We start from the raw sequence: 14,119 nt of genomic DNA, 5'->3' as shown, positions 1-14,119 counted from the left end.
ACGTAAGACACCTCTTCTCTTCAAACTGTTCTGTTTTTAGCTAGTTTTTGCAGTAAAAGATATTTAAGACATGTATACTGCCATATTGAAGCTTTCAATATACGATGACAATGATTGCTATATTACATTTCCTCCTAGAAATGATCTTCTATAATCACTTTCATTGTATCTAGTGAAATAATTAAATGTTAGAAAGCATACTAAGTTTTTAGGGCTCTCCACTCCCCCACATACACATGTACACACATAGCTTCCCTTACACACATGCTCACAACCTAACACATACACATATTCATGCACATACTTACTTGCCCACAATTATATTCACGTGCACTCCACACACATGTGTTAACTCGCCATACATATACATACATATTAACTCATACATTTATTTCATTTATTCACAATCTAGAATCCATAAAGGCATGAATGTTCTCTTCATTGCTGTATCCTCAATTCCAAGCACGGTATCAGGCATATAGTAGGTGCCAGGCCCGCTGCACAGTGCCTGACAGTACACCACACAGCCCACCAAGGATTCCTTCCCTTCGTGTGACTTTGGTGCAATGACAAAATTATCTCAAAACACAAAGTATCTGCTATGACTACTTTGTGTTCTATGATAAAGATACTTCCACAAATGGTACAAGTTTATGAAGTTTTCCTTTTGCTTTATAGTTTCAGTTTTTGCAAATAGTAAGCTGGTGCAGGACATTGCATAGAGACAGTTACCTGGCCCTAATACAAAGGAATTGTTATCTCTTCCACCTAAATTAGGAAGACACCCTTAGAGCAAGAACACTGACACCATGTATATCTCTGTAAGCCTCTAGGAAATTGTACCAGTGAGCTTAAGATAAACAGTTCTTAGTTGTCCTAAGTTTTCAAGTTTTCCTCACATTCAAACATATGAAAATAGACTCTGAAAGAGATCCTACAGGCAAACTAAAAGAAAGCAAGGAAGAATAAAAAATGTTAAACCTCTCTTTACTCCATGATAAAGAGAATGTTAACAAGATGTTCTTTTTTTCCGTATCTTTTGGAAATGAGTTGTAGATTTTTCATTCATCTCAAACACTAGGACAGCTTGGAGAAATATTTGTTGAAATGCAACGCATTTCAATAAAATTAAGGTGGTAAGTTCCTTGTTGCAGCTACCAAATCTTAGCTAGGTCATTTCTTTTTCTTTTGTCTTGTATAATCTACCTGCCTCTGACAATACTACAGATCTCAAGAGAGGATATTCTTGGCAAGTTAAGAGCAGAAGAGGATTACAATTGCAGTTTTACACTATAGCTCCATATAATTTACAGCTGAGCTGTAAAGAATGCTGAAAAGGGAAAGTCATGCCTGCAATCTTAGACATGTTTGTATGTGCTCTCCATGCACATGTAATTGCACATTTCTGTATGTACTCCAGTTTTTATGTTCTTTACTGTTTTAGCCACTATAGTACAAGGATTTGAGAATACATGTTTTGTTTATAAGCTAGTGTATCAGTAGGTCACAGAAGATTTAAAAGTCAGCTACAGGGAAGGAGATTGCACCTAAACACACTGCATAAATTTCTTTTTTATTATCAGATTCAGGAGATTTTATTATTATTGTGACAAGGATTGAACATGGGACTGTCCACATGTTAGGCAAGTTCTTTGCCACTAAGCTATACCCTCAATCTTATTACAGCTTTATCTTGAGATCACTGTAGGCTGACACACACATAAGACTACAAAGAGACTTAATGAATCCTCTTTGAAGTTTTTCCCAGGGTAAATCTTTGAAAAACTATAATATAATATCCAAAGCAGGATATTGCCATTGAGACAGGAAGAATACAGAATAGTCAAGTATCACCAGGAACCCTCATGGTGTTCTTTTAGAGTTATGTTTACACATCCCCTTATTCCACCACAACTTCCTAAATCCTGACAACCGCATTCTGTTTCCTATTTCTATAATTCTCTCATTTTAAAAATGTAATATAAACAGCATCATGTACACAATTTTGAGGATTAACTGTTTTTAAGTCAATAGAATTCCCTAGACATTCATTGATATCAGTGTGTATATAAAATATCTGTTTTTCTTATTTCAGACTACTAATCCACAGGATATATATACCATAGCTTTTGTTAACCATTTGCCATTGTCATTTATCTGTCTTGTTTCCAGAAGTGACTGTTAAAAATACTACTGCAATTAACATGACATATAGGCTTTCATATGAACTTAAATCTTGATCTGGGGACATAGCTTGCTGGTATGCCACTTGTCTAATATGTGTGAGTGAAGGAAGGGAGGGAGGGAAGGAAAAGTGCAAAATTGCAACCTTTCTATAATAGCTTTATGATTTTATGTAAGTATACAGGAAATCCATATTTTCACAGATCCTTGTCAGTGCTTGGAACTGTCACCCCTCTTTTTTTCTGTAGTCTTAGCCATTGTGACAGATGTGTGGTGGCATCTCTTCTTGCTAAGGGTTTACTTTCCACCTGTGTGTCTTCTTGTGCCTTGACAAATTGATGAGATTATATACTTTCTAAGTTTGGATTTTTAAGAATTTCTATATCCTTGCTACCTAGTCCTTTGTGAGATAAGTAGTTGGAAAACATTTTCTCTTAATCTGTGTCTTAACCTTTCACTTTCATAGCAGCATTTTCCACGAAGCAACTTTCTAAATTTTGGTTGTTCTAACTGATCAGTTTATTTTATATGGTTCATCTCTAGAGTTAAGTCTAAAAGCTCTTTGCCTATGTCTAGGTCCTCAATGTTGGTCTTATGTTTTACCCTGTAAATTTTATAATTTGCTATTAAAGTCCATGGTACATTTAATTTTTTTCATAGATGTGTGAAGGATCATATTTTGGCTGTGTGATCTCTCAACACTAGTTTTTGAGTAGGCTGTCTTCAAGTTAGACCATTGCTTATGGAAAGTCAGAGGGGCCACATTTGGAGTCACACTTCTGGGTTTTGTCCTCTCAATCTTTTTGTCCTTTCACTACATACTCTAGCACAAAGTTTAATCCCAAGTTGATTTATTCTTCCTCCTTAGTCTGATCTTAGCAGGGGGTGGACTTAGCAGGAGTTGAACTTTTCATCATTAAATAAAATGATAATAATAAATTTCTTAAAATGTGCTTTACAAATGAGATTTCTTTTATGCCTAATTTTTGCAAATTTTAATCATGAATGGGATTTGTATTTTGTCAAACACTATCTATGCAACAGTTAATAGGATTATGAGATTTTTCTTTTTTGCCTTTTAAAAAGATGGATTACATGGGCTGGTTTTCAAGCATTGGACCAGTAAGAAACTTTCTTTGATCAAATGAACAACAGGTTTTTAATACTCTTAATTCTATTTGCTAATAATTTACTAGGGTCTTTGTGTCTACCATCATGGCACATTGGTCAGTGAGGTTGTTGTTTTGCAGTTTGTTTTTCTAGTAACATTACCTTCACAAAATAAACGGGAAATATTCTCTCTTGTATTTCTGTACTATAGTGGATACCATGGGTGTTAATACATGTAGAATTCTTAACCATCTGAAGTTAGGTATTTCTTTCTTAAGAGTTTTTAATTTATAAATTTCTAAAATAGATATAAAGGTATTAAAATTTATTATTTTTTATAAAGTAAGTTGTGGTACTCCTTTACAAGAATTTGACCCATTTTTGGTTATATTGAAAACCTACATATTTGAAGTGGGTTGTAATATTCCACTGTTAGCCTTTGGAGCTTCCTAGACTCAATAGCAACCTGTTTAATTCCTAAAACTGCTATATGCATTTACTCATTTTTGTCACTGTTGCTAGAGCATTGTCAATTTTATTGACCTTTTTAAGCAGTCCACTAATTTCCTCAATTGTTTGTCTTTTTTCCGTTCCATGCATTCCTTTCTTTGTTATTTCCTGCCTTCTACTCATTGAGGTGGGTAGGAAGGGGTAGATGGATAGTAGTCCTTTCCTCTTTCCTCATGTATGGAAAACATGATGTAATTCTCCCTTCCCACACAGGTTTGGCTTTCTGACACATTTTAACATATTGTATTTTAATTTTTATCCATGACCACAGAGTTTACTTCTCTGAGGACTTCCTCTTTGGTTTGTGAATTAGGTGCAGCAGGTGTTGGTTCCTAGATGTTAGCTTCCTCTTGGTGAATGAAATCTGTCATTACTTCCTCTCCAATTGGTTTGATTTGCAACCCTTCTGTGAGCTACTTGAACACTTTTTAGAATTTCATACTGTTTTATTTATGATTCTTAGTATGTCTCTTACATGTCCTTTTTGATAGTTTTTCATATGTATGTATGTATAGCACATGATAGCTTACTGGTGACATATTTCACTACTTTGGATAAAAAAGCTTATTATCTATTATACATAATTAATCTTTCATGTTTAAAATTTGTTATTCTAAACCATTTCCTTTATAAATGTTTAGAATTACATTAGAGTTATAATAATACTCACCTTACCTGTAAAACAGTTAAGAAAACTCTAGAAGGCAAATAAAGCCATTGTATTAATCAATGTATTGGCTTGCTATAGTCTCCCCTTCTTAATATTCTAAGATTCCTTTTATAATATTTTGCTTCTATTCAGAGTACTTAATTCAGACATTCTTTTAAGTTAGGTATGCTTTAGATTATTCTCCTTTATATGATAACATTTTAATTCTATCCTCATTCCTAAAAAACATGTTATTCTGTAATAAGATTCTGATTTGACAGTTATTTTTTATTTACACCTAAAAAACAGTGTGCCAGCATGGTTTCTGGCTTCCATGATTTCTAGTGAGAAATTGATTATCTGACTGATAATATTTGTATTTTGTAAAAGTGTCATTATTATCTGGATGGCTTCAAGATTTTTTCCTTATGTTATTTTTTGTGTTTTTTAAATTAATTTATTTTTTATTCATTACAATTTATTCATTTTGTATCCCAGCTATAGCCCCCCCTCTCAGCCTCACCTTTCCTCCCTCTTCTTCTTCCATGCCCCTCCCCAAGTCCACTGATAAGGAAGGTCATTCTCCCCTTCCATCTAACCCTAACCTATCAGGTCTCATCAGGGCTGGCTGCATTGTCTTCCTCTGTGGCCTGGCAAGGCTGCTCCCCCACTCAGGTGGAAGTGATCAAAGAGCCAGCCACTGAGTTCATGTCAGAGACAACCCCTGTTCCCCTTACTAGAGTACCCACTTGGACACTGAGCTGCCATGGGCTACATCTGTGCAGGGGTTCTAGGTTATCTCCATGAATGGTTCTAGTTGGAATATCAGTCTCAGAAAAGAACTGTGTGGCCAGATTTTTTGGTTTTGTTGCTCTCCTTGTAGACTTTCTGTCCCCTCCAGGTCTTTCATCTCCTCCTTCTTTCATAAAATTCCCTGCACTCTGCCCAAAGTTCGGCTATGAGTCTCAGCATCTGCTTTGATATACTGCTGGGTAGAGTCTTTCAGAGGCCCACTGTGGTAAGCTTCTGTCCTGTTTCCTGCTTTTTCCCTCTTCCGATGTCCATCAAATTTGCCTTTCTGAATAAGGATTGATCATCTTACCCAGGGTCTTCCTTCTTGTTTAGCTTTCCTTATTTTTAATAAATAAATTAGGATATATATATATATATATATATATATATGCAATGTATCTCCCTGGACTTCTCTTAATGAACTGTCAGTCAGTCTTCCTCACTACAGTTGTATCCCTTACTATATACTCCCAGTCAGAATGGCTGTCATCAAGGAAACAACAGAACATTACTTCACTGCTGGTTATGAATACAAATTTGTGCAACCACCATGTAAATCAATGCAGAAGTTCCTCAAAAAAAAAGTTTCTAAAAGTAAATTTACATATAATCCATGTCTAGTTCTCTTGGGCATTCACCTGAGAAAGCATATAAGTCAGCATATCGCAATGATACCTTCACATACATGTTTACTGTAGCACTATTTGAAGGGCTCCCTAATAGCTGGAGCATGGCAAACATGGTACTGACAAGTTTCACCCTTTATCCTGCTCTCTCCCTTGCTAAACTGTTAGGTTTCATTCCTAAAGCTAACCCCCAAGCACTATTTTTTTATTTGGCCACTGACTCATTTCTGGGACTAAATACTAAGATCCAACAATCAAAATTCATTATCCAGTGAAATATCCAATCATTAGCAACTTACCATAGCATAGACTCCCCCCCCTTTTTTTTTTCCTAAAAACCCACTGCAAGAAGGAAGAAAAAAGAAAAACAAAAAAGCCTGCTTGCTGTCTGCCTTTGCCCAATCCAGAGGCAACCCTTCCCCTCCCCAATTGCTGCTTGGCAATAAATCTCCTTTGCACTGAAAAATTGCTGTCTGGGTGTGTCCTGCAATGACTCTGAGGGACCACCGAACCACTTCACTGTTTACAATAGCCGTGATGTGAAGACAGATGAAATGCCCTTCAGCAGATGACTGCATAAAAAAAACATGGCATGATATATATATATATATATATATATATATATATATATATATATATATATATAATGAAGTTTTATTCAGCCACAATGATGTCATTATGTCATTTGCAAGTAAAATGATGGAAATGGAAGTTATCATTCTACAAAATATTGTGTTTTCCTTTTTAAACAACGTTTACTTTTTTCTTTTTTCTTCTCTTTTTTATTGTGTGTGTTTGGGTGTTTTGAATGTGTGTGTGCTCACGCGTCCGTGTATGTGTGTGTATGTGTGTGTGTGTGTGTGTGTGTGTGTGTGTGTGTGTGTGTGTGTGAAGAACATGCATGCAGTTACCCACAAGGCCAGAAAACGGTACCAGATCCCCTGGAACTAGGATTATAGATATTTATATGTTTGTGGGCCGCCATGTGGGTGTTGGGAATAGAATTCAGGTCTTCTGGAAGAGCAGACATTGCTATTAACTGCTAAGACTCTGTATGTTTTCACTTATATATAGAATCTGAATTTCATTTGATCAAGAGTGTGTGTGTGCATGTGTGTGTGAGAGAGAGAGGGTGGGTACAGAGGGTAGGAAGCAGAACAGTGTAGAAATAAATATGAAAATGTACAATGATATATGTGTGTACAAACATGTCAAAATGAAACAAATTCTTTTGTGTATTTTAGAAAATCAAAACAAGAAAAGCTAAAAGGAAAGGAAAGTTGCGCCATTGCCCTGGACCAGATAACCACTGGAGAACAGCAGAGTGTTCCAAGCACTATCTTTTGGGCCCACTCCAAAGGCAACTATCAGAGAACAGCAACTCCTGGCCTGCTAGAGTCCAGCTGCAGAGGACTGCAGGCACAATCTGCATAGGGCCATCTGTGGCTAACCTCCCTCAGCATGCCCCAAGTTCCACTTATGGGGCAGCTCCATTTCCCAAGACCAGAAACTACCTGGGAACAACAGTGTGCTCCAAGCAGCATCTTCTGGGCCAGGTCCATTTCCCACACTGTATCTTCACCTGCGGGCAACCATCCAGGAACAGCACCTATCAGGAAGCAGCAGCAACCATCAGAAAGTAACAGAGACCAACACCCAGGAGAGACTACCAGTTTTCCTTGTATTCCTTGAGATTTGCTATCATCCAGGAAAGCCAGAAGACCGCTATCATCTGGGACCACCAGATTATTCTACAATCCTAGAAGACAACTACCATCAGATACCACCAGGTTCACTAACACCAGAGACAACCAAATGGCTAGAGGCCAGCATATGAACACAAGCAACAAAACCCAGGGCACTACCCGAAAACAACTACTCTACCACAGCAAGCCCTGGAGGTACTATCACACTTGAAGGACAAGTAAACGCTCTTAAATCTTAGGTTATAAAAATGGTAGAGGCCTTGAAAAAGAAAAACAAATCTCTCAAAAAAAAATTACAGGAAAACACAGTGAAACATGTGAAGAAATTGAACAAATCCCTTAAAGAAATATAGGAAAATCCAATCAAATGGGAGAAGAAAATGAACAAAACCATTTAAGACCTAAAAACTGGAAATCGAAGAATAATTAAACACACACACACACACACACACACACACACACACACAATTTGAGGCAATCCTGGACATAAACCTATGGAAGAGAAGAGGAACTATAAACAAAAGCATCACCAATGGGATACAAGGGTTGGAAGAGAGAATCTCAGGTGTAGAAGATATGATTGAAGAAATTGATACATTAGTCAAAGAAAATGTTAAATATAAAAAGTTCCTGACAAAAATCCAAGGAATCAGGTCCACTATAAAAAGATGAAACCTAAGAATAATAGTAATAGGAGAAGAAGACTCCCAGCTCTAAGGCCCAAAAAATATTTTCAAAAATAAAACAAAACACAGAATAAAACTTCCCCAACCTAAAGAAAGAGATGCCTATAAACATACAATAAACTTACAGAACACCAAATAGACTGGGTCAGAAAAGAAAAATCTCCAGCCATATAATAATCAAAGCAAGCGCTAAATGAACAGAACAAAGAAAGAATATTAAAAGCTGCAAGGAAAAAAGGCCAAATCACATATAAAGGCAGACCTATCAGAATTACACCTGACCTTTCACTAGAAGGTCTAAAATCCAGAAGGATTTGAGCAGATATCTTACAGACACTAAGAGACCACAGATGTCATCCCCAACTACTATACCCAGTAAAACTATTACTCACCATGAAGAAACAAGATATTCCATGACAAAAGCAAATTTAAACAGTACTTAACCACAAATCCAGTCCTACAGAAGACACAAGAAGGAAAATTCCAACCCAAGGAGGTTAACTACATCCAGCAAAACATAGGAAATAAGTAACGCCACATCAACAAAACCAAAAGAAAGGACACATACACACACACACACACACACACACACACACACACACACACACACACCACATTAACAGTACCAACATAAAAAACAGGAAGTAGAAATCACTAGTCATTAATATCTGTCAACAAGCAATGGCCTCAACTCCCCAACTCCCCAATAAAAAGATACAGACTAACAGAATGGGTGCTGAAACAAGATTATTCATCCATCTGCTGCATACAAGGAACACATCAGCAATAAACATAGACATTACCTCAGAGTAAAAGACTGTAAAAGGTTTTTCAAGCAAACGGACCCAAGAAGCATGCTGGAATAGCCATTCTAGTATCTAATAAAATAGATTTTCAACAAAAATTAATCAAAAGAGATGGGGAAGGACACTTCATACTCACCAAAAGAAAAAATACAGCAAGATGACATCTCAGTTCTGACATGTGCCCCAAATGTGCCCCAAATGCAAGGACACATTACTAAAGTTTAAATCACACATCGGCCCTCACACATTAATAGTTGGAGACTTCAACACCCCATTCTCACAAATGGACAGATCATTGAGACAGAAACTAAATGGAGAAATAATGAAACTAACAGACAGTATGAATCAAATGGACCTAATAGATATCTTCAGAACTTGTCATCCAAATACAAAAGAATATACATTCTTCTCAGCAACTCATGGGGCCTTCTCCAAAATTGACAATATACTCAACCACAAGGCAAGCCTAAAAAGATACAAGAAGATTAAAAATACCATTTTTTTTATCTCATCATATCACCACAGTTTAAAGCTGTAACTCAACTACAATGGAAACAACAAAAAGCCCTACAAACTCATGGAAACTGAACAACTCCCTAATCAATGACTACTGGGTCAGAGAAGAAATAAAAAAAGAAATTAAAAACTCTCTAGAATTCAATGAAAAAAAGGCATGACTACCATAACTTATGAGACTCAGTGAAAGCAATGCAAAGGGGAAAGGTCATAGCACTAAGTACCTTCGTAAAAATAAAAAACAACAACAACAAAAATGGACAGTTCATATACTAGCAATTTAAAAGCACACCTAAGATCTCTAGAACAAAAAGAAGCAAACGTATCCAAGAGTAGATGGCAGAAAATAATCAAACTCAGGTCTGAAATCAATAACTTAGAAACAAAGAGAACAATACGAAGAATCAATGAAACCAACAACTGGTTCCATGATAGACAAACCTCTAGCCAAACTAACTAAATGACAGAGAGACGGTATCCAAATTAACAAAATCAGAAATAAAAGGGGAGACATAACAGCAGATACTGACAAAATCCAAAGAAGAGCTATTACCAATACTCCTCAAACCATTCCACAAAACAGAAACAGAAGGAATATTGCCAAACTCATCCTATGAAGCCACAGATATCCTGATACCTAAACCACACCAAGATTCAACAAAGAAAATTTCAAACCAAACTCCCTGATGAACATTGATTCAAAAATACTCAACAAATACTCACAGACTGAATCCAAAAAGATATAAAATACATCATCCACCATGATCAAATAGGCTTCATCCCAGGTATGCAGGGATGGTTCAAAATATGAAAATCCATCATATGTAATAATGTAATCCACAATATAAACAAACTAAAAGAAAAAAAATCACATGATCATCTCATTACACACAAAAAAAGGCCTTTGACAAAATCCAACACCCCTTCATGATAAAAGTCTTGGGGAGATCAGGGATACAAGGCTCATACCTAAACATATTTAAAAATAATATACAGCAAGCTGATAGCCAACATCAAATTAAATGGAGAGAAATTCAAAACAATTCCACTAAAATCAGGGACAAGACAAAGTTGCCTATTCTCTTCATATGTCTGCAATGTAGTATGGGAAGTCCTAGCTAGATCAATAAGACAACTAACAGAGATCAAGGGAACACAAATTGGAAAGGAAGAAGTCAGAGTATCACAGATGATATGATAGTATACCTGAGTGACCTCAAAAATACTGTCAGGGATCTCCTACAGCTGAAAAACAACTTCAGTAAAGTGGCTGGATACAAAATTAACTCAAAAAAAATCAGTAACCCTCCTGTACACAAACAACAAACTGGCTGAGAAAGAAATTAAGGAAATAACACCCTTCACAATAGTCACAAAAACATAAAGTATCTTGGTGCAACCCTAACCAAGCAAGTGAAAGACTTGTATAAAAAAAAAAAATCAAGTCTCTGAAGAAAGAAATTGAAGAAGATTTCAGAAGATGGAAAAATCTCCCATGCTCATGGATCTATAGGATCAACATAGTAAAAATGGTAATCTTACCAAAAACAATCTACAGATTCATTGCTATTTCCCATCAGAATACCAACATAATTTTTTACAGACCTTGAAAGAACAATTCTCATATTCATAGTGAAAAACTTAAAACCCAGAATAGCTATAGCAATCCTGTACAATAAAAGATCTTCTGGAGGTATCTCCATACCTGATGTCAAGCTGTAATATAGAGCAACAGTAATAAACACTGAATGGTACTGGCAGAGAAGCAGACTGGCCAAGAAGCACTTAAAGAAATGTTCAAAGTCATTATTCATCAGGTAAATGCAAATCAAAACAACTCTGAGATTCCATCTTACTCGTATCAGAATGGCTAAGATCAAAAAAATCAAGTGACAGTACATGCTGGGGAGGATGTGGAGAAAGGTTAACCCTCCTCATTTGCTGATGGGAGTGCAAACTTAAACAACCACTTTGGATATCAATCTGGTGCTTTCTCAGAAAATTGTAAACAGCTCTATCTCAAGACCCAACTATACCACTCCTGGACATACCCAAAAGCTCCATCATACAACAAGAACACTTGCTCAACTATGTTTGTAGTGGCTTTAATCGTAATAGCCAGAAACTGGAAATAACCCAGATGTCCTTCAACTAAAGAATACATAAAGAAACTGTGATACATCTCTACAATAGAATACTATTCAGCTATTAAAAACAAGGACATCATGAAATTTGCAGACAAATGGGTAGATCTGGAAAAGATCATCTTGGGTGAGGCAACCCAAATCCAGAAAGGTAAGCATGGCATATACTCATATATAAGCAGATATTAACCATACAATACAAGATAACCATACCACAATCCCTGACCTAAAGAGGCTAAGTTACAAGGAGAACCCTAGGCAAGATGCTTAATTCAGAAGAGCAAACAGAATAGACACTGGAAGCAGCTGAATAGAGGTAATAGGAAGGGAACCTATCATATATGTCCTCTGAAAAACTCCACCCACCAGGGGTCAAAGCAGATCCTGAGACACACACCAGACTTTAGGAAATGTTTAGGGAGCTTTATGGAATAGTGGGGAGTTAGAGGACCTGGAGAGGACAGGAGCTCCACAAGAAGACCAACAGAGCCAACAATTCTAGGCCCATGGAGCTTGCAGAAACTGATGCACCAACCAAGGACCATGCATGGAGAGAACCTAAACTCCTGCTCATATGTAGCCAATAGGCAGCTCAATCTCCATGTGTGTTCCATTGTAAAAGGAACAGGGTCTGGCTCTGACATGGACTCTGTTGTCTGCTCCTTGCTCACCTCCCCCTGGTGGAGTGACCTTGCCAGGCCACAGAGGAAGTAGATGTGGTCAGTCCTGATGAGACTTGATAGGCTGGAGTCAGTTGGTAGGGAAGGAGGGGTCCTCCTTTCTGAGGATTAGGGGAGTGGAATAAAAGGAAAAGAAGGGGAGAGTGGTGCCTGGATGAATGGAGAGAGTGGGCTATGATCAGGATGTAAAGTGAATAAAGTTTTAAAAATTAAATTTAATAAAAAATAAAAGAAAATGAAGGAGAACATGCAGTAGACGTTTCAGAGGACACGGAAGCTGATAGTGTGTGGTGGGAATATAGCCAATGTTGCAGGCATGGAGGAAAATACTATTAGTTAGTCAAAGAAACTCAAAGCTTTAAGTTTGTTTTTAAACACTGAATTTTAGAAATGATATGGGGCTACACAAATGAAGAAAGAAAAGCATTGGGTCAATACTTAAAACAAAGTTAAAAGAAACTGCCTTGCTTCCTTGAGGTATGTAATGCCCAGAGACACACCTGGGTCTGGTCAATCCAACCTATATAGATCCAGACATCCTGTTAGTAGTACACTTATAGGTGTGGCCTTTGGCTAGTTATTTTCTCATTTTCAGGCTTGTTTTTCTTTTATTTTGCTCTGCTTTTTATCTTTACACTCATTGTCCCCTTACTTTCCATGCCCTGATCCACGACCTTCACCATTTAACTCAATGTGGAATTATAATAAACATCTTTTCTATAGTAGATCTCTCCTCCTTCTGTTGGCTTCATCACACCTGACTAAAAGTTAAACACACAATTCAAAGGATGTGGGTGTTACAAATAGAAGCTGTTTGCATTAGCAGGACTAAGATGTGAATTTTGTCCACCATGTACTGGAAGTTTGGATTCATAGTATGAAGAAGCAAGACAAGCTGAGCCATGAGATACAAACTACAGTAATTGAGAACAGTCCACATCAGACTGTTTGGACTCTGGACCCAGTATTACACACAGCCCATCATCACCACTGTTGCAGGAAATCCTTTGTCTTGAACAAATCAACCCCCTACTCTCCTCACTTGCTTTCTTTTCTTCCTTCCCACCACTCTTCATAGGATATTCTTAACAATCACTTTGCTTGGGCAACAGGATTATTTATTGACCTTTGTTCTCTTTTCACAGGTTGTGAGTATCTTTTTTATGATGTCCTTGCACCCTCTGCTTACCTCCTTCGAAGTATCTCACAACCTCATTTAAATTACCCAGGTTATGACATTGAACCTTAACTTCCAGTCTTTCTACCATCCATCCATCCAAACCACCAGTTCAGAGTCAGATGAACCCTCAGCTGCATTTGGTGGTTAATGACTCCAACAACATTTCCATTAGCATCTTAAAAATCTCTGGCTGTCCTCCTCATCACCTTCTCTTTCCCCAGAACACTGAATTTTCTTTGCACATTCTCCAGGGCGCAGTGTTACCACCAACGGTCACACGCCACGCCAAACTCTCTGTGATAAACTCAGTGCCTGACCCCAGCCGTGTCCTCTGCATTGCTGGGCAACCCTTATATTTATCTTCAGTTGACACCTATCAAATTCCCCTAAAGCAGCTGCTGCAAAATTCTCCCACTCTCCTTAAGCTCCAAATCCTGCCCCTTCTCTCCTTCAACCTTAGAAAAAGCTCCCCTCTTTATAACTGAAGAGACAGTCTTATGATCATGAGATGGTTTGTATCCATTTTCAAA

General features: G+C 37.2%; 1 protein-coding gene across 3 annotated transcripts in view; it reads right to left on the bottom strand.

Moving 5' to 3' along the window:
* The window catches only part of Cpq (carboxypeptidase Q), a 581,425-nt gene that overhangs the window by 540,333 nt on the left and 26,973 nt on the right, over window positions 1-14,119 (bottom strand). The window contains exon 2 of one of the 3 annotated variants that reach the window (XM_055620026.1): window positions 7,386-7,480. The exons of the other annotated variants lie outside the window; for them this stretch is intronic. Within the exon in view, the coding sequence (XP_055476001.1) occupies window positions 7,386-7,433 (48 nt within the window). The 5' untranslated portion in view covers window positions 7,434-7,480. The remainder of the gene's footprint in view (window positions 1-7,385; window positions 7,481-14,119) is intronic. 3 annotated transcript variants of the gene reach the window in all.

Source organism: Psammomys obesus, unplaced genomic scaffold (genome assembly GCF_907164565.1).
Source record: "Psammomys obesus unplaced genomic scaffold, mPsaObe1.curated_primary_1811, whole genome shotgun sequence".
In the NCBI taxonomy this organism is placed as follows: domain Eukaryota; kingdom Metazoa; phylum Chordata; class Mammalia; order Rodentia; family Muridae; genus Psammomys; species Psammomys obesus.
The sequence above is the reverse complement of the archived record's forward strand: the minus strand, read 5'-3'. Positions and strand labels throughout refer to the sequence as shown.